We start from the raw sequence: 20,929 nt of genomic DNA on the forward strand, positions 1-20,929 counted from the left end.
CAGCAATGTCCACAATAGCCAAACTGTGGAAGGAGCCTCGGTGTCCATCGAAAGAGGAATGGATAAAGAAGATGTGGTTTATGTATACAATGGAATATTACTCAGACATTAGAAATGACAGATACCCACCATTTGCTTCGACGTGGATGGAACTGGAGGGTATTATGCTGAGTGAAATAAGTCAATCGGAGAAGGACAAAAATTATATGGTCTCATTCATTTGGGGAATATAAATAATAGTGAAAGGGAATAAAGGGGAAAGGAGGTAAAATAAGTGGGAAATATCAGAAAGGGAGACAGAACATGGAAGACTCCTAACTCTGGGAAACGAACTAGGGGTGGTGGAAGGGGAGGAGGGCAGGGGGTGGGGGTGACTGGGTGGCAGGCAGAGGGGGGCACTTGACGGGATGAGCACTGGGTGTTATTCTGTATGTTGGCAAATTGAACACCAATAAAAAATAAATTTATTATTAAAAAAAAAAAAAAAAGAATGTGTTTTAGACAGAAAGGGAGAGGCACCTGGGTGGCACAGCCGGTGAAGCATCTGCCTTTGGATAGGGTAATGATCCTAGAGTCCCGGGATGGAGCCCCACTTTGGACTCCCTGCTCAGTGGGGAGTCTGCTTCTTCCTCTGCCCCTTACCCCACTTGTGCTCTCTCTCTCTTGCTGTTCTCTCAAATAAATAAATAAAATCTCAAAAAAAAAAATCCTCATTTAAGTCTATTAGAAAATCATTTTAAAAATAAATAAATAAATAAATGGGAAGGGAGGGAAAAATAAAAGAAGGCAAAATCAGAGAGGGAGACAAACCATAAGAGACTCTTAACTCTAGGCAACAAACTGAGGGTTGGTTGGGGAAGGGGCGGGTAACTAGGTGATGGACATTAAGGAAGGCCCATGATGTAATGAGCACTGCATGTTATATAAGACTGACAAATCTCTGAACTCTACCACTGAAACTAATAATACACGATATGTTAATTAACTGAACTTAAATAAAAAAATAAAATGGCTCAAGTGAAAAAAAAAGAATATGCTTTAAAAAGAAGAAAAAATTATAATACTTCTTTAGGATCAAATTAAATTTGACATAGGACATATTTATAATACTAAAAATAAAAATTTTAAAGTAATAATAATATCATAAGCCAATATATCTCAAAATTTTGCAATAACTGCTCCAATAATAGAAATTAGTAAACTGGCCTCAGCAATCTTATGTATAAGACTATTACAGATGAAAGTGTTTTTTTTTTTTTTTTTCAGATGAAAGTGTTTTAAAACTTGACTTGTAGAAAATAATTTCATTACCATAACAAGATACAGATTTCATAAAATCACTTCATCTTTATTTCTATCCAGTTTCCTGGTATTCAGAATATAAAAGACAGAAAAGTATACTTTTTCTTATTATTATTCTTATTTCTTACTATTTCATTATTTTATTAGAAATCTCTTATTTTTATGAGTAATATAGATTTATAATACTAAAATATTAGTATTAGTAATATATATTTATAATATTTATAAATATAATATGTATTTATAAACATGTATTTACAAAGGAGAAAACTGAAATGTAAACATGAATAGCATTCAGTCACAAGGGAAGAGACAAAGACACACCTAGACCAAAGTTTCTCTGATTTCAACTTCAACGGTCCTCATGTAGGAAGAATTTGTTTCAAATTTTCAGGATGTAATTAGTCTGCTAAACAACTTTATCAGTGATGTACCTTTATTAGCAACATCTGTAATGGTCTCTCATTGTCACATAAATAAAAAACAATACAATGGACTTTGATTAACTTCACATACACATTTATGGAAATTTAACAAGTTAATAAAAATAAGTCAAAAAAATCCAGTCAAGAAAAAGACTAAAACACTCCAAAAAAATTTAAGCCAAAATTGTATTTTGTCATTTTGAGAGTCAATCATACTCAATTTGAGGATGAAAATGATCATCTTTCAAGAATGTGGTCTATAAAACAAATATTTTAATAATGTTTCTAAGTTCTATGCTTTAAATTCATACTATGATGTGTGCTATTTACAAGTTTCCATATACTTTACCAATGCCAGCTTTACGAACCTTATGTTTCTAAACATCTTACCTTTTTTGCTGTAGAAGAAGGAGGCTCCTTTTTCATACTTCTTAGTAAAAACTCTGGCATATTGTTTTCAATATCTTCACGAGTTCCCTTTTTATGCAAAACTGCGGCCAAAAATGAAATAACCTGAGAGAAAAGAAACAACTTTTTAATTATTGTGTAAATGCTTCAAGACAAAATTTATGGTTTACATGATTACCCAATTAGTGAAAATTTGAGTATGTACAAATAGATTTGTTACAGGGAAAAACAACATGAAATAGTAGTATTGGTTTTCTTTATATATACTAAGAAACAAATGTACAGTACACGTTACCCTTAAATACAGTAAAAAAGAATTCTCACATGGCTATCTCTTCCACAATAAGTTCTATCTACTCAATGAATTCATTCTTGATCTCGTCAGGTAGGACATTACTTTCTTATTTGTTTCTTTCCATGGAAACTATCTCTGCATATACTCTACTAGAATAAACTATAGACATTCTTTTTTCCCTGTAGAAAATAAACCCCTTAAGGGAGTAATATTTGGCTCATAAAGTTGTACACTTCTGTTGATCTAATAATTATAAATGGAATGACGGAATGTTACTTTACGATAGACTAAGACAATTCATCAATATACAAACCACTTGGAATAACAGCTATTCTCCAAATACTAAGTAAGATAGACAAAGAGACATAATAAAGGAAATGAAGAGCAAGAAATATTTAATCAATTGGATTTGGGTTCAAATTTCAGCCTAGTTGCTTTGGCAGCTATGTAAACTTAATAGCTGGTTAATCTCTGAATAACCATAAAAATACATGAAAATAGCAAAAATAAATATTTGCAGAGGTGTTTTAAAGATTGAGGGAAAGTATTTGGGGTATACTTATGAGGGTAAAGAATCAGGACTTTAGAAAAGTTATATAAATATCAAAACCTAAAGAAAAAAAATGAGAAAATTAGAAAAACTCAAAAACATAGTGTTTTTAACATGAGTATGGTTACCTACCATCTGAATACCAAATGACAAAAGAAAAAGAGTGGTGTAAGTATTTGAAGAGATAAAAGCTGAAAACTTCTAAAAACACTTAAAAAAAATCAAGCCATATATTTCAGATCCACTAAGAACATCAATCAGATAAATAAATAAATAAATAAATAAATAAATAAATAAATAAATATTCAATCCACAAGTAGGTGTTTCATAGAAAAACTGCTCAAAACTTGAGACTAAAAAAAAAAAAAAAAAAAAAAAAAAAAAGACATCTTAAAAGTAGCAAAAGGAAAACATGTAAATTACCTTCCAAAAAAGCAACAACTGGACTAGCTGATCTTGCAGCAAAAACAATGAAAGACACTATATAGTTTAAATGATAGTTTCAAAATGCTAAAGAAAATAAAAGCAACCTAGTTTTATACCCAATACAGATATTACTTAAGAATAAAGATGAAGATATTTTCAGACAAAAACTGAACAAATTCATCAAAAAGCCAAAGGAAACAATGAAAGGATGTGTTCAGGAACAGGGAAAATTATATGTAGATGGTCAGTGATGCAGGAAAAACTTAAAAGCAACAAAAATGGTGAATACATAGAAAATATAAATATATATTAATATTATTGAACAAAACTAAAATGTCTTCTTGAAATTAAATAAAAGCACTAAGAGATATGAGAGCAAATGTATATGAGCCAGAAAGGGCCCAGCTCAGTTACAATATTCTGATGTCCTTCCACTGTTCAAAAGGAAATAAAAGTACTAATTTATGTTAGATTTTTTGATAAGTCAAAAATGTGTGGGGGCACCTAGGTGGTTCAGTTGCTTAAGTGTCTGCCTTTGGCTCAGGCCATGATCCCAGGATCCTGGGATTGAGCCCCACATCAGGCTCCCTGCTCAGTGGGGTCTCTCTCTCTCCCTCCCTCCCTCTCTCTCTCTCTGCCCCTCCCCTGCCTGCAGCTCCCCCTGCTTGTGCTCTCTCTCTGTCAAATAAGTAAATAAAATATTTTTAAAAATTGTTATAATCTCTAGGGTAACCACTAGAAGGAAAATATATCAATGTGTAAGTACTTTCCTATTAAGAGAGAGATAAAAGAAAAATATAAAATGATCTATCCAAAAGTAGGCAAAAAGAACATGAAAATAAACAAAGATAATATACAACAAATAAAAAGCAATAATAAAATCGGTTTAAATCCAAATATATTAGAAAGCACATTACATAGAAGGGACTAAATATTACAATTAAAAGACAAAGATCGTCAGGTCCATAAAATATGTCATTTACACACAAAAAAATTTAAAACAAGATATAGAAAAAAGTGTAAGTAAAAAAAAATGAAAAAGACCATGTGAACAAAAATGAAAAGAAACTTGATATATAGCTATATTAATAGACTCTGAGGCAAAAAAAAATTATGGAATTAATTAAAAAGACACACTTCAAGCTTGATATTAAAAACTTAATTCATGTGGAAGTTACAAGAAGTATAAATTGTTAAGCAAAGAAAGAAAAGTTTACTGAAACAAAAGTGGACAAATTCATATCACAATGGTAAGATTTTGAAATAACTCAGTAAGAACAATCAAAATAATCAGTAAAGATACAGAACATTTGAATAACATGATTAGCAAATGTGACCTAATGAACATTTAATCAAAAACTGCATACTACTGCAAAACACAGTTTCATTTAAAGTACACATGAAAGGCACTTGGGTGGCTCAGTCCATTAAGCATCTGCCTTCAGCTCCGGTCATGATCTCAGGATCCCTGGATTGAGCCCTGCACTGTGCTCCTTGTTTAGCAAGAAGTCTACTTCTCCCTCTCCCTCTGCCCCCATTCTGTGCATACTCTTTCTCACATGTGTGCTCTTTCTCAAAAAATAAAATCTTTAAAAAAAAATTATAATAAAGCACAGATGAAATATTTACACTAAGGCATCATACAAAGTCATAGAGCAAATCTCAATACATTTCAATAAAAATCATATAGAATATGTTCTTCAATGTGAGAAGCTAGAAATAACAAAAGTAAAAGAAGAAAATCCACAAATATTTATAAAGTAAGAAAAATCCTTCAAAGAAGAAATATACTTTAAAGTATATTAGAATAAGGGGTACTTCAATTGGTTAAGTATCTGCCGTCAGCTCAGATCATGATCTCAGGGTCCTGGGATCGAGCCCTGTGTTGGGCTTGCAATTAGTGTGGAGTCTGCTTGGGACTCTCTCCCTCTCTGCCTCTACTACCACGCTCTCTCTCTCTCTCTCTCAAATAAAATCTTTAAATATATATATAAAATAAAAATTAAAGTATATTAGAATACATTTGTATTTCACAATTGAGATTAGGATATATTTTCAGTTAAACAATAATAATATTGCATATTAAACTTGTGGACTACACCTAAAATCATGTTTTGGGGACTTAAATGCCTGTATTAGGAAAGAAAAGCTGCTAATAAAGAAAATTACTTCAAAAATTAATAAAAATACAGAAGTCATACATAAAAAACCAGAATTATATACAAAATGCTAAGTGAAAAAGCATATAATAAAAAGGAACAAAGACAAATGATCATTCTATGAAAGGATTTTAAAAAGTGATAAGCCTCTAGAAAATTAATAAAAAACTGAGAAGGCGCAAATACACACATGCACTCACACACAACACTCACACACAAAGCACATAAAAATACCATGACACTAAAAATTTAGAAGAAATGAGGAACAGAACTTATCAATACTGACACAAGAAAAAACAAAATTTACATATTCATAAACCTATTAAAGAAATCTAAATACACATTTACAAACCTTACACAAAGAAAACTAAAGGTCAAATGGCTTCATCAATAGTCTACCAATGCTTAAGAAAGATACAATGCCAGTCTCAGAGCAGCTGGGTGGTTCAGTGAGTTAAGCATCTAACTCTTGATCTTACTTCAGGTCTAGATCTCAAGCCCCATACTCCACACCCAGTGTGGAGCCTACTTAAAAAAAAAAATGGAGGGAAAGGAAGGAAAGGAAGGAAGGAGAGAAGATATAATGCATGTCTTAAATTCTTCCAGATACTAAACTGGGAAAAATGGTCTCAACTCATCTTATGAGTTCAACATAATCTTGATAAGAAAATATGACAAGAATATTATATGCAAGAGACTGATACGCCAATTTTTCTTACTTATATAGAAGCAAAATCCTTAAAATATTAGCAAATATAACACAGAAAAAATAAAGAAATATATATCAAAACCAAGTTGGGCTGATTCTTGGAATATAAGTTTGTTTTAATCTTCAAAATATAGATATTGTATGGGTATTAGGTATGTTAGGTATGGCACTTAACTTTTCTAACATTAGTTTCCTTATAATAAGAATAGGACAACCCTTTTCATTTCAAGATACATTTTACATGAAGTGCTATATTTTTTTTTTTTTTGAAGTGCTATATTATTAACTTGAAGCACACTGTGAAAAGTTGGGAATGTATATTTTTATCACTAGAGTAACCACCAAAAAAAAAAAAATGTAAATTTTAAAAAGCCAATAGAACTGAAATATTTTTTTGAAAATATCCTAGCAACCAAAAAGAAAGAAGGAATGGAAGAAGAGTAAGACAGAAAACAGCCTGTTCAAACAAAAAGTAAAATAATATGTACAAATCAAAATATAACAGAAATTACATTAAGTGTAAATGGACTAAATGCTCCAATTAAATATCAAAGACTACCAAAATCATAAAGAGTTGTCTACTTTATTTTTTTATTTTAATTCCAGTATAGCTTGCATACAGTGTTATATTATTTTCAGGTGCATAATATAATGATTCAACAATTCTATATATTGTTCAGTGCTCATCAAGATGAGTGTATTCTTGATCTCCTTCACCTATTTCACCCATCTGCCCACTCATCTTCCACCTGATAAACCACCTCTTTTTAGTGAAGAGTCTGTTTCTTGGTTTGTCTCTTTTTTTCCCCTTTGTTTTATTCCATATATGAATAGATTCCACATATGAATGAAATCATATGGTATTTGTCTTTCTCTGACTGACTCTGCCTGCTACATTGTTGGAAATGGCAGGACTACATTCTTCTTTATGGCTGAATAATATTCCATGATGTTTTTGCATGTGTGTATATAGATACAGATACCACATCTTCTTCATCCATTCATTTATTGATGGACACTTGGGCTACTTCCATAATGTGGCTATTGTAAAGGACGCTGCAATAAAACATAGGGGTGGGGAATCCCTGGGTGGCTCAGCGGTTTGGCGCCTGCCTTTGGCCCAGGGTGCGATCCTGGAGTCCCAGGATTGAGTCCTGCATCAGGCTCCCAGAATGGAGCCTGTTTCTCCCTCTGCCTGTGTCTCTGCCTCTCTCTCTCTGTCATAAATAAATAAATCTTAAAAAAAAAATTCCTATAAAACGTAAGGGTGTATATATCCTTTTGATTTAGTGTTTTTATATTTGGGTAAGAACCCAGTAGTGCAATTACTGGATCACAGGGGTAGTTCAATTTTTAATTTTTTTGAAGAACCTCTATACTGTTTTCCACGACTGTACCAGTTTACACTCCCATCAATAGTAAACAAGGGTGACTTTTTCTCCACATCTTTGCCAACACTTGTTTTTTCTTGGGTTTTTTATTTTAACCATACTGATGGGGTAAGGTGTAGTTTTGATTTGCATTGTCCTAATGATGAGTGATGCTGAGCATCTTTTCATGTGTCTATTGTATGTCTTTGGAGAAATGTCTGTTCATGTGTTCTGCCCATTTTAATCATATTATTTGTGGCTTTTTGGTGTTGAGTTTTTAAGTTTTTTATGTATTTTGGATATAAGTCCTTTATCAGATATGTCATTTGCAAATATCTTCTATTAAGTAGGTTGTCTTTTAGTTTTATTGACTGTTTCCTTTGCTGTACAGAAGCTTTTTATTTCGATATAGTCCCAATAGTTTATTTTTGCTTTTGTTTCTCTTGCCCCAGGTGACATATCAAGAAAAATGTTACAATCAATGTCAGAGGAATTACTGCCTGTGTTGTCTTCTAGACTTTTTATGGTTTTAGGTCTCACATTTAGGTCCTTAATTCATTGAGTTTATTTTTGTGTATGGTGTAAGACAGTGGTCTAGTTTTATTCCTTTGCACATAGCTGTCCAGATTTCCCACCACTCTTTGTTGAAGAGACTTTTTCCCATTGTATATTCTTGCCTCCTTTGTTAAAGAATAATTGATCATTTAATTGTGAGTTTGTTTCTGGGTTTTCTATCCTGTTCCATTGATCTATGTGTCTATTTTTGTACCAGCACCATATTGTTTTGATTACTACAGCTTTGTAGTATAATCTGAAGTCTGGGATTGTGATGCCTACTACTTTTTCTTTTTCAAGGTTGATTTGGCTATTTGGGGTCTTTTGTGGCTCCATATAAATTTTAGGATTGTTTGTTCTAGTGTTATGAAAAATGCTGTTGGTATTTTGATAGGGATTGCATTAAATCTATAGATTGCTTTGGGTAGTATGAATATTTTAACAATATTTGTTCTTCCAATCCATGAGCATTGTCTTTCCATTTGTTTATGTCATCTTCAATTTCTTCCATCAGTGTTTTACAATGTCTTTCATCTGCTTAGTGAAGTTTATTCCTAGGTATTTTATTATTTTTGGTGCAATTGGAAATTGGATCATTTTTTAAATTTCTCTTTCTGTTGCTTCATTATTAGTGTATAGAAATGTGACAGGTTTCTGTACATTGAGTTTGTATCCTGCAACCTTACTGAATTCCTTTATCAGTTCTAGTAGTTCTTTGGTATAATCTTTAGAGTTTCTCACATACAGTATCATGTCATCTGCAAATTGTGAAAATTTTACTTCCTCCTTACCAATTTGGGTAACTTTTAGTCCTTTTTCTTGTCTCACTGATGTGGCTAGGACTTTCAGTTCCAATGCAGAATAAAAGTAGCAAAAGTGGACATCCTTGTCTTGTTCTTGACCTTAGGGGGAAAGCTCTGTTTTCCACCATTGACTGTGATGTTAGCTGTGGGTTTTTCTCATATATTGCCTGTATTATACTGAGGTATGTTCCCTGTAGACCTACTTTGTTGAGGTAACCCTCAACATGAGTGGATGTTGTATTTTGTCATGAATGGATGTTGTATTTTGTCAAATGCTTTTACTGAACCTATAAATACAATCATATGTTTTTTTTTATCCTTTCTCTTATTGAGGTGATCTATCACCTTGATTGATTTATAAATTATTAAACCACCCTTACATCCCAGGAATAAATCCCACTTGATCATGGTGTGAATGATTCTTTTAATGTATAGTTGAATTTGGTTTGCCAATATCTTTTAGAATTTTTTTGTATCTACGTTCAGCAGAGATATTGGCCTGTAGTTCTCATTTCTGTGTCATTTATATCTCATTTTGGTATCAGGGTAATGCTGGCTTCATAGAATGGATTTGAAAGTTTTCCTTCCTCTTCTATTTTTTGGAATAATTTCAGAAGAATATGTATTAACTCTTCTTTAAATGTTTGGTTCAATTTACCTGGGAAGCTGTTCAGTCCTGGACTTTTGTTTTTTGGGAGTTTTTCAATTACTTATTCAATTTCATTGCTGATAATAGGTCTGTTCAAATTTCTATTCCTTCCTGCTTCAATTTTGGGGAGTTCTACATTTCCAGGAATTTATCCATTTCTTCTAGTTCATAATATTCTCTTACAATCTTTTTTATTCCTGTAGTGTCAGCTGTTACTTCTCTTTCATTTCTGATTTTGAGAACTCTCTTTTTTCTTTTTCTTTTTTTTTTTTTTTGATGACTCTGGCTAAATGTTTATCAAATTTGTTGGTCTTTTCAAAGAACCAGCACCTGGTTTTATTGATCTTTTCTAATGTTTTTTTTTTTGTTTTCTTTCTGTTTTATTTCTGCTACACAAGACACATTTTAAATATTAAGACACAGATAGCTTGAAATAAAGGATTGCAAAGAAGACACCTTGCAAACAGCAAGCATAAAAATATAGAAGTGTCTACCTTAATATCAGAGAAAGTAGATTTCCAGTAGCATTACCAGAAATAGAGATTTCATAATACAGGGTCAATTCCTCACTGAAGATGTAGTGATTATAAACAAACATTTAGGACTCTAATAACAGAATTAAAAATACATGAAAGTGAAACTGACAAAATTAAAGGGAGAAATAGACAAACCCCCAAATTTTAACTTTCCTCTCTCAATATTTAATACCAAAAATAAAGAAAATCTAAACATTATCAATTACCTTGATCTGCTAATTGATATTTCTAGAACACTACAACCAACTGCAGAATACACATTCTTTTCAAATGTACATAGTATGTTCAATAAAATGGGCCAGAAAAGAAAACCTCAATAAATTTTTCAAAATGCTGAAATCTTATAGAATGTATTTTCTAACTACTATGGAATTAGAAATCATTAATCATGAAATATCTAGGAAAAAATAATGGCAAATCAAGCACACTTGAAAATAACTCAAGAACCAAAGAAAAAAAATCAAGAAAGAAAAATTAGAAAATAATTTGAATTATACGAAAATGAAAACATAATACATCAAAATTTATGGAATATGGATAAGGCAAAGTTCAGATATAAAAATAGGGCATAAGAAGATAGGTATGAAATTAATGACCAAAGATTCTATTTTAACAAGCTAGAAATCGAAGAGCAAAATAATAAATAAATAATATTCAAAATAAATAATATCCAAAATAAGTTGCAAGAAAATAATAGAAATAATTGCAGAAATAAATGAAATACCAAAAAAAGATAAAATTAACAAAGCTAAAAGTTGGTTCTTTGAAAAGGTTAACAAAATCAATAAACCTTGTCGGGCTATTAAGAATAAAACAGAGGGTCACCTAGGTGACTCAGTCAGTTAAGTGTTTGCCTTCCACTCAGTTCATGATCTCAGGATCCTGGGATCAAAGCCGAGCACAGGGCTCCCTGCTCTGAGGGGAGTCTGCATCTCTCTCTCCCTTTACCATTCCCCACTCATGTGTACATGTGCTCTCACTCTCGCTCTCTCAAATAAATAAAATCTTTTAAAAAACAGAATAAAACAGAATATAAAATATTCACATTAAAAATGCAGAGGTATCACGTAGATCCTACAAGCACTAAAAGACTAAAAACGGAATACCATGGAAATCTTTGTCAATTTGACAACTTGGATGAGATTGGTAAATTCCTGGAAAAATACAATTTACCAAACTGACACAGCAAGAAGTTGAGTATCTTAATAGCTTCATATCTATTAAAACAATTGAATTCATTATCAAAAACCTTCCCTGGGATCCTTGGGTGGCGCAGCGGTTTGGCGCCTGCCTTTGGCCCAGGGCGCGATCCTGGAGACCCGGGATCGAATCCCACATCGGGCTTCCGGTGCATGGAGCCTGCTTCTCCCTCTGCCTGTGTCTCTGCCTCTCTCTCTTTCTCTCTCTGTGACTATCATAAATAAATAAAAATTAAAAAAAAAAAAAAACCTTCCCTCAAAGAAAACTCTAGGTCCAAAAGATGTCCCTAGTAAATTCCATCAAATATTTAAGTATAAAATAACAGAAACTTTACCCAATTCTTTTAGAAAAAAGAGAAGGAAGAAACACTTCTCAGTTTATTTTATTAGGTCTGCATAACTTCAATACCAAAATTGACAAACATAATACAATAAAACTATAGATCAATATCCATAATAAATACAAAGGGAAAAATTCTTAAAATATTAGCCAATTAAATCCAGCAAATGTAAAAACAATACTTCATGATGAAATTGGATTTATCTCAAAAATATAAAACTAGTTTAACACTAAAAAAAATCAATAGATTGAAAATGTATGTTATAATTACATATAACAAAGTGTGTAAGGCCCATTTGCAAAACTATAAAGCCCTAGAGAAATTAAAGACCTAAATTATTCAATCTATTACTCCATGTTAATTATCCCCAAACTGTTCTATAAATTCAATATAATTGAATTCCATAATCCTAATAAATCCTAAAAGATGTGTTCATGGAACTTGACAAACTGATTTACATCGAAACACAAAGGCATAAAAGACAGACAAGGTATTGGAAGAAAGTAATTAACACAAAATTGCTGATAACCGAACAAGACCATTCTCATATTTTTGTTTTATACCATTGTTCAGTTTAACTATCCTTATACTCAATTTTGTGTTAAATGAACAAACAACTCAGTTTAAAGATGGGGAGGGACTTGCATCTTAGTCATTTTGGGGCACTATAACAAATTACCATAGACTGCATGGTTTAAACAACATTCACTTCTCAGAGTTCTACAGTCTAGGAAATTCAAGTCAAAGTTCTGGCAGATCTGGTGTCTGGTGAGAGCCTACCCCCTTCCTGGTTTGCAGATGGCTTGCAGTCTTTTTGTATCCTCAGATGACAAAGAACAGAGAGGAAGCAAACTTTCTCCTATCTCTTCTTACAATGTCTCTAATCTCATCCCCAATTACCCCCTCCCCCCAAAAAAAACCCACCTCCAAATAATAATTATTACACTGGGGATTAGAGTCTCAACACATGAATTTTAGGGAGACACAAACATTCAATCTACATATCAACTTGAATATACTTCTCCAAAGAAGACAGACAGATAAGCTGACAGACAGACAGATAGATAGATAGTCAAAAGCACAAAGAAAGTTGTTAAACATCTTTGGTTATTACAGAAATGCAAATCAAAACCACAATGAGATACCACTTCACATGCACTAGAATGGGTATAAGGAAGAAAGTAAAATAATAAGTATTGACAAGGATGTGCAGAAATAGGAAATGTGTGCATTTCCACACATTGCTGGTGGAAATGTAAAATGGTACAGTCACTATGGAAAATGCCATAGCAGTTCCTCAAAAAAATAAACATAGAAATACCATATGACCTAGAAATTCTACTACTACATATATAAACAAAAGAAATGAAAGCATATGTCCATGCAGAATCTTGTACATGATAGCAGCATTTTTCATAACAGCCAAAAGGTGAAAACAATCCAAATGTCTATCAAAGGATGAATAGATAAGCAAATTGTGGTATTTACATACAATAGAATTATTTCTCAGCCATAAAAAGAATGAAGTACTGATATATGCTACAACTTGGATAAGCCTTAAAAACATCATACTAAATGAAATAAGCCAAGCACAAATGCTCACAATTGTAAAATGATTTCTTTTACACGAAATATTCAGGAAAGGCAAATCCATATAGACAAAAGGCCAATTAGCAGTTGCCAGGGAAATAAAGGTACTTACTTCTGGGGTGATCTGTGCTGATGAAAAATTTTGAAACAAAGAGAGATGGGAGTTGTGTAACATTGTGAATGTACTCAACAACTTGTATCTTTAAAATGATTAATTTATGTTATGTGAATTTCATCTCAAAAATTTTTTTTAAATTATAACTTACAGTTTTATGAGATACATTTGTGCATTTAAGGTATAATCAGCATTAGTTTAGTTCTTGAAAAAACTTAAAAAAATGTAAAATGTCAATCTAATACATATCAATGATTCAATAAACAGGAGCTATTTTTGTTAGCATCATTCTACCAAAATAAGGAGATAATCTTATCTCGATATACAATCTTGTATATTGCAATAAATTAAGTAGACTTTTCAACAAATTCTGTCATCTAAGATTATAAAATAATGTTATCTAAGATTATAAAATAGTTATAAAATAATGGTCAAAACTTGTGCTGATTTTTAAAATATTTTTTTTTTTAGTTTCAAAATATTCTAAAAAATTTGCATTCCTAACCCATATTATGTAAGTCAGTGTAATGCAGGAGTTATGGCAAATACCTTGGAGTTTGACCAACCAGTTTTATACTAGTTATGTGACCTTGGGCAATTTACATGATGTATCAATAAATTTCCATATTTTCATCCAAAAAATGGGGGTAATAATGCTTAATTAACATAGATGCTTAACAGAAAATGCTGGTCACAGAGCCTAACATAGGGATCATTAAATATAAACTATAACACATGATTACCTAATCTAACTTAAAATTCATTAATGCATTCAATAAAAACATATTCAAATTCAATAAAAACCTATGACACGTCAGGTACTATGCCAGGTACTGGAGAAGTTTAGATGAAAGACTTATTTGTATTCGCCAGCAGTTTGAAATCCAGTTGATTTGGGGGTGGAGCACAGTGGGAAAAGAGAGGAGTTGAGGAAGCATGGCTGAGGAAAAAAACCAATGAGCAGAAAATAGTTATTAAATTCAGCAAGAGAATGACATGAGCAAAATGGCTGATGCAGAACTCAGACTAAAGGAGGCAGAAAGATGTTTCACAAATGACAGAGTTCAAGCACTGGACAATAATGAAAAGTTTAGGCAAATGGGTATTGACTAGAATCAGACATGAGGAAACTCTACAATGAGGGAAATGTTCCATATTTTATTAGAGTGTATATATATATATTATATATATACAAGTTAAATATACAAAACTATATAGTTTAGATCCATGCATTTTACTGTTTATAATCATACAATTAAAGACAGAATCTCTCTCTCTCAAACACACACACACACACACAGATACTTGGGATACTATATGACAATTTAAATGACACAATATAAAACCCAATCTATTGCTTTCCTCTTAATTCATCCATGGATTGTTTCATTATAAGAAAACTATATGCCTAATTATGAGAATTCATAATTCAATCTGTTAACCTATCCAAGATGATGAGAATCTTAATTTTAACTTAATTTGTCAGATTCCATGAATTTGAGAATTCTGGAAAATATTGGGAAATTTTAATAAAAATCTAAGATTTTGCATTCATTCCCATTTTAATTTCTTAGTCCAATTAAAACTAAAAATGAAAACAGTAGATGAATTATTGGTGTTAAACACATCATGGGCAGAAACACAGGGAAACCTCTAGGGGATAGATACATTCATTATCTTGATTGTGGTATTATGGTTATCATTTCTTGGGTGCATATTAGCAAACCATACACTGCAAATGTATGCACTTAACTGTGTATCAATTATACCTTTAAAAAGTACATCAACAAGGGATTCCTGAGTGGCTCAGTGGTTGAGCATCTGCCTTTGGCTCAGGTCACGATCCTGGGATCCTGATCAAGTTCCACATCAGGATCCCTGCAGGGAGCCTGCTTCTCCCTCTGCCTATGTCTCTGCCTCTCTCATGAATAAAAAGTACATAAATATACAAACATTTATATACACCTACAACCAACAAGTCTGCTAAAACTAGTAAAATTGACAAAATCAAATTTTGTCAGAATATGGAGCAACCATAATTTCATACATTTTTGTCAAGAATGAAGAATGGTACAAACACTTTAGAAAAGATTTGGCAATTTCTTATACAACTAAGAACACATCAGTTTATGACTAAGCAATTCCATTCCTAATTATTGACTCAAAAAAAATACACAAAAGATTGTTCGAGTTCTTAACAGTTTTATTTATAAAAACTAAAAAATGGAAACAGCTCAGGTGTCCATTAGCAGGAGGATAAACAAAACAGCATCTATATAATGGAATAGTACTCAGCAATAAAAAGGAACAAACTACTTATGCAATCAGTAAAAGAGATGAGTCTCAAAAGAAGTCTTACACAGAGTGCATGTATGATCCTATTTATATGAAAAGGCAAAACTAATCTATGATATAAAAAAGCACAACAGTGATTGCCTCTTGGGGATGGTGGGAAGACCAGGAAGAAATAGAATGATCTTTTCTCTTTTTTTTTTAGATTTTATTTATTTATTCATGAGAGACACACACAGAGAGAAGCAGAGACACGGGCAGAGGGAGAAGCAGGCTCCATGCAGGGAGCCCAATGTGGGATGATCCCGGGACTCCAGGATCACGCCCCGGGCTGCGGGCGGCGCTAAACCGCTAAGCCACCTGGGCTTCCCAGAATGATTTTTTCTTGAGTTAACATTCTATATCTGGAAATGGTTTATTTAGCTTACACAGAAATATGTACTGGTCAAAACTCATGGAACGGTGAATACACTTAAGATTTGTGCATTTCATTGTAAATTTTACTTCAAAATGAAAAAAAAATTATAAATAAATACTGACTACCTAATGACACTTATTCTCAAGTATTTGGGGATAGGATATTCTAACGTCTGCTACTTTAAAATGCAACAAAACATGGCTTGATGGATGGATAGGTAAGTGACACAGCCAAGTATAATGACATTTTGAAAGAATCTAGGTGGTAGATATATGGGTATTCATTGTACAATTCTTCCAACTCTTATATATGTTTGAAAAGTTTTATAATAAGATCTTGGGGAAAAATCAGTTTTTAAGAGTAGTGATTCCATTTTTTGCACATTTATGTCTGTGTATTCATGGGCCTGCATATATGATATATACGCATGCATGTTTATATATATGTTGTAATTTCAACTGCTCCTTCTCAAGCAGCTAGAGCCTTCCTATTCACTTAAAAAATATTTAAGTTCCTCCTATTCCCAAATGTTACAAAAAAGAAACTGCTTTAAAATCTTCCTTTAGCTACTACTAGCTCACTTTTGTTCCTTTCAAAGCCACATTTCTTTTAAATCTTTTTTTTTTTAAGATTTTTATTTATCCATTCATGAGAGACAGAGAGAGAGAGAGGCAGAGACACAAGCAGAGGGAGAAGCAGGCTCCATGCAGAGAGCCCGATGTGGGACTCGATCCCGGGACTCTAGGATCACACCCTGAGCCAAAGACAGATGCCCAACCGGTGAGCCACCCAGGTGTCCCTCAAAGCCACATTTCTTAAAGAGGTAAACATACTTCTCATATCTATGCCTTCACCTATTTTATCTGGCTTGTGCCCCCACCCTAATTCCAGTAAAATAGCTCTTGTTCAAGATACCAATAATTTCCAATGTCACTAGATCAAGTGCACTTTTAAAAATCCTCATCCCTTAAAGAATATAAAATATTAAATTAACTTATTTTTTTTAATTTATTTATTTATTCATTTATGATAGAGAGCGAGAGAGAGAGAGAGGCAGAGACACAGGAGGAGGGAGAAGCAGGCTCCATGCCGGGAGCCCGACGCAGCACTCGATCCTGGGACTCCAGGATTGCACCCTGGGCCAAAGGGAGGCGCTAAACCACCAAGCCACCCAGGGATTCCCTAAATTAACTTATTTTAAAATTTGAAATGAGGGAAGCAAACTTTATTTGGTACATAACCACATTTTTTATTATGGTCAAGTTAGAATGTGAGAAGGGGAAAACTTAAGGGATGACATCAGAAAAAAGGGGGAAAATGAATAAGATTATACTGCAGTCCAAATGGTGAATGTCAATGGTAATAAATGCCAATAGTAAATTTTCATAGACCATTTTCATCTAATTCTACTGTTTTGAAAATCTACTAAACTCATTAACTATTGTCCACATTTCTTCAAATGGTTTAGTCATTGTATTTATAAAAGTTTCATCTTAAATGATCTCTCAAGCTCCCTATTTATGTAGAAATTATTCTCTGAGCTATAAGAATAATAACCAGAGATATAGATCTCCAAGGATCAGAAAAATCCAGCTAAGTATCACAACTAGCATAGAAACTATGTCCTAATCTTCAGAAGATAAGCCCTCAAGACTTTCAAAGCACATTCATAACATAATTGAAAACCTTCCAATGATTTTGGTGTATCAGGTAATATAAAATTATGAGGTAAAATCACTTTAAAACTATACATCATAAAATAAAGGGAATTCCTTTATAAAATGGACTTCAGAGATGAAGGCTAAATTTGAGCCTTATACATGCATAAGAATTTGAATTGTTTTTAGTAGTCTTAGTGGGAGGAGATTCCCAACTGTTCCCAAAAAGGTCACTTTTTGTAGCACCTTCATGTTTCTGATTTTGCAGATTAACAGGTGTTGGCTAGTCAAAGAAGTGTGGCAAAGGACAATCTAGCACAGGCAAAAACAATAAAACTATATGTAAAGACAATGGCAGAGGGCTTTATTATTTATTTTCCTCTAGTATTCATCCATATACCTTGGTCACAGATGATAATTTCCTAAAGGCTCCTTTCTTTATTTTTGCCATTTATTCTTCTGAGAAAGTAAATGTGTGTATTCCACAATTATTTATCACCTTCAACGTGCAAGCCTAGAACTATGTGCAATGCCTGGGCTTAAAGGGACAAATGGTATGGCTAATGGTGATACACTATGATTATTGAAAACTTGTTTTTTTACTCTAGCCTTTTACATCAGAGCTTTACACATAATTGCATTATTAGACTATTTTTTTAAAGATTTTATTTATTTATTAGAGAGAGAGAGTGCACACACACATGTGAGCAGGTAGAGGGACAGACGCAGACTCCAAGCTGGGCACAGGGCTGGATCTCACAACCCTGAGATCATGACCTCAGCTGAAACCAAGAGTATGACCCTTTACCCCCTGTGCCCCTCAGGCACTCCTAGACTATTTTTAATGCTAAAATTAATTTTTCACTTAGTGGGACACCTGGGTGACTCACCTGCCTTTGGCTCAGGTCATGATCCCAGGGGTCCTGGGATTGAGTCCTCCATTGGGCTCCCCATAAGGATACTGCTTCTCCCTCTGTCTATGTCTCTGCTTCTGTGTCTCTCATGAATAAATAAACAAAATCTTTTTAAAAAAATGTTTTTTCACTTACCTTTGAGTTCCATTAACAGTCATAAAGAATAAAATAGCTTAAGTTCAATTATAATGAAGGAAACACAGAAGGATTTAATAAAAAACTTGACAAACACACCTGAAAATCCAGAGTGACTATATAATATAAAGTCTAGTTTTAACTCCAATCTTTTAAATTGCAAACCTTTGTGACAAGCAGCTTCTGACAGGGCTCCCAATAATCCCTACCTGTTGGTATACACAGCCTTGCTTAATCTCCCCCCCTTGAGTAAGAGTTGAACCTATCAACTTGCTTCTAAAGAAGCAAATATGGCAAAAGTGAAGGCTGTCTCCTGTGATTAGGTTACAAAAGACCATGACTTCCCTACTACTTGTGTTCTCTCTTGCCCTCTCACGCTCTCCCTAATGAAGCACGCATGCTGCCATATCATAAGAAACTCCATTAACAGGCCCATGTAGCAAGGAACCAAGGGAGGCCTTCACCGATCAACAGTCCACAAGAAACTGAAGCCTCAGTCTAACAAGCCACAGGGAACTGAATGCTGCTAACAACCATGTTAGCAGCATTAGCAGAAAGGGAACCTGCCCTAGTCCAACCTTGAGACAACTGCTGCCTTGTAAGAGGCGGAGCCAGAGGACCCAGTTAACCTGTATCTGGATTCCAGACGCACAGGAACTGTGATATGATAAATGCATACTCTCATAAGATGCTAAATTTTGGAGTAATTTATTATACAGCAATAGATAACTAACATACACATTCTCTGAAGAAAACCATATAAATATACAAATTCTGGCACACATTGTTAGGAAGCTTCTTTGAAGTCCACCAGTGGAACTCCTAGTGATCCAGCAATCCCAGATTAAGAAACTTCTAATATGATAAACTCTAAACAATATACACAAAAGGCCAGCAAGAAATCAATTTAACCATGCTATCTATGTAGCTTAATAGATATCAGAACATTTTCCTTCTATGCAGTATTGCTAAGAAAGTTAAACTACTTTAAGTAATAATTGATATCTTAGTACTAGTGCTACAAAGGTAAAATCAAGCCAAGTTATACTAGAACATTATTTTGAATAAGATATTCCACAGATACTAAATAAGTGCTGAGGACGAAATAATGACTACACACTATCCTGATTTTGAGGACTTTCCTGATCAGTGGGTGAGAAACACACACACACAAAAATAGCTACTATAAGAGTTGGGAGTACAAACAGAGATTTGTATATCCACTCACATACATAATAAAATAGCTATCATGAATTTTAATCATAAAGTAATTAAAAGAAATACCTGTACTGTTTTTCCAAGTCCCATGTCATCACCAAGAATACATCCTTTTCCTTGGATGAAGTGTGCATAGAGAAACTGGGCTCCTTCCCTTTGGTAGTCTCTCAAATATCTGTTAATAGTATAAGGAATAGAGTCTCCATCTGCAGATAATGGAAAAGCTACAGCAGATGATGGAAATTTTCGGCCTGGGAAACAAGGTTTTTCCAAATCTTCATCATCAAATATAAAATTCCTGGAGCAATTTTTAACAGATTTTACTTCTTCAAGTCTTTTAAGAGGTACTTTTCCTTCTTGAAAATCTGAATATAAGACGATTGCAAATGACTTCCCATTTTCATCCACTATGATAGATTTTATGCTTGCTTCACAAAGTGTCTCATTATCTGGAGAAGGCGCAAGACATCTTTCTCCTGGATGCCATATGTCTGTAATAATAGAGAAGAAAATAAAATTTCCAAATTTAACTTATAAAGTAATCCCGTATTTATCCACTGCTATGAGAAAAAAAAAATGTACCTCACACAAATACCCTTTCCAAATTACTGAAATAAGATAAATTATAACACGTATAGATAGCCACCTAAAATATATTATCAGGTGTTCTATTATCACAAGCAAAATAAAGGGTATATAATTTATTACCAGTGGTTCTCACCTTGGCTGTATATCATAATCTCCTCATACATGCACTACCTCTACTAATTATGATTAAGTGGATATGGGCCATGGGCACCTGATTTTATTACTTTGTTTGGTGGATATTGTTGAATTCAAAGGACCATTCTGATTCACAGCC

At 33.1% G+C, this 20,929-nt stretch overlaps 1 protein-coding gene across 5 annotated transcripts in view; it reads right to left on the bottom strand.

Moving 5' to 3' along the window:
- Positions 1-20,929, bottom strand: part of ERCC6L2 (ERCC excision repair 6 like 2) — a 154,650-nt gene that overhangs the window by 97,566 nt on the left and 36,155 nt on the right. For all 5 annotated transcript variants that reach the window (XM_077903784.1, XM_077903777.1, XM_077903793.1 and 2 more), the window contains 2 exons: positions 20,134-20,558; positions 2,118-2,240 (listed from right to left, as the gene is read on the bottom strand). In XM_077903784.1, the coding sequence (XP_077759910.1) occupies positions 2,118-2,240; positions 20,134-20,558 (548 nt within the window). The remainder of the gene's footprint in view (positions 1-2,117; positions 2,241-20,133; positions 20,559-20,929) is intronic.

The sequence above is a fragment of the Canis aureus genome, chromosome 1 (genome assembly GCF_053574225.1).
Source record: "Canis aureus isolate CA01 chromosome 1, VMU_Caureus_v.1.0, whole genome shotgun sequence".
NCBI lineage: Eukaryota > Metazoa > Chordata > Mammalia > Carnivora > Canidae > Canis > Canis aureus.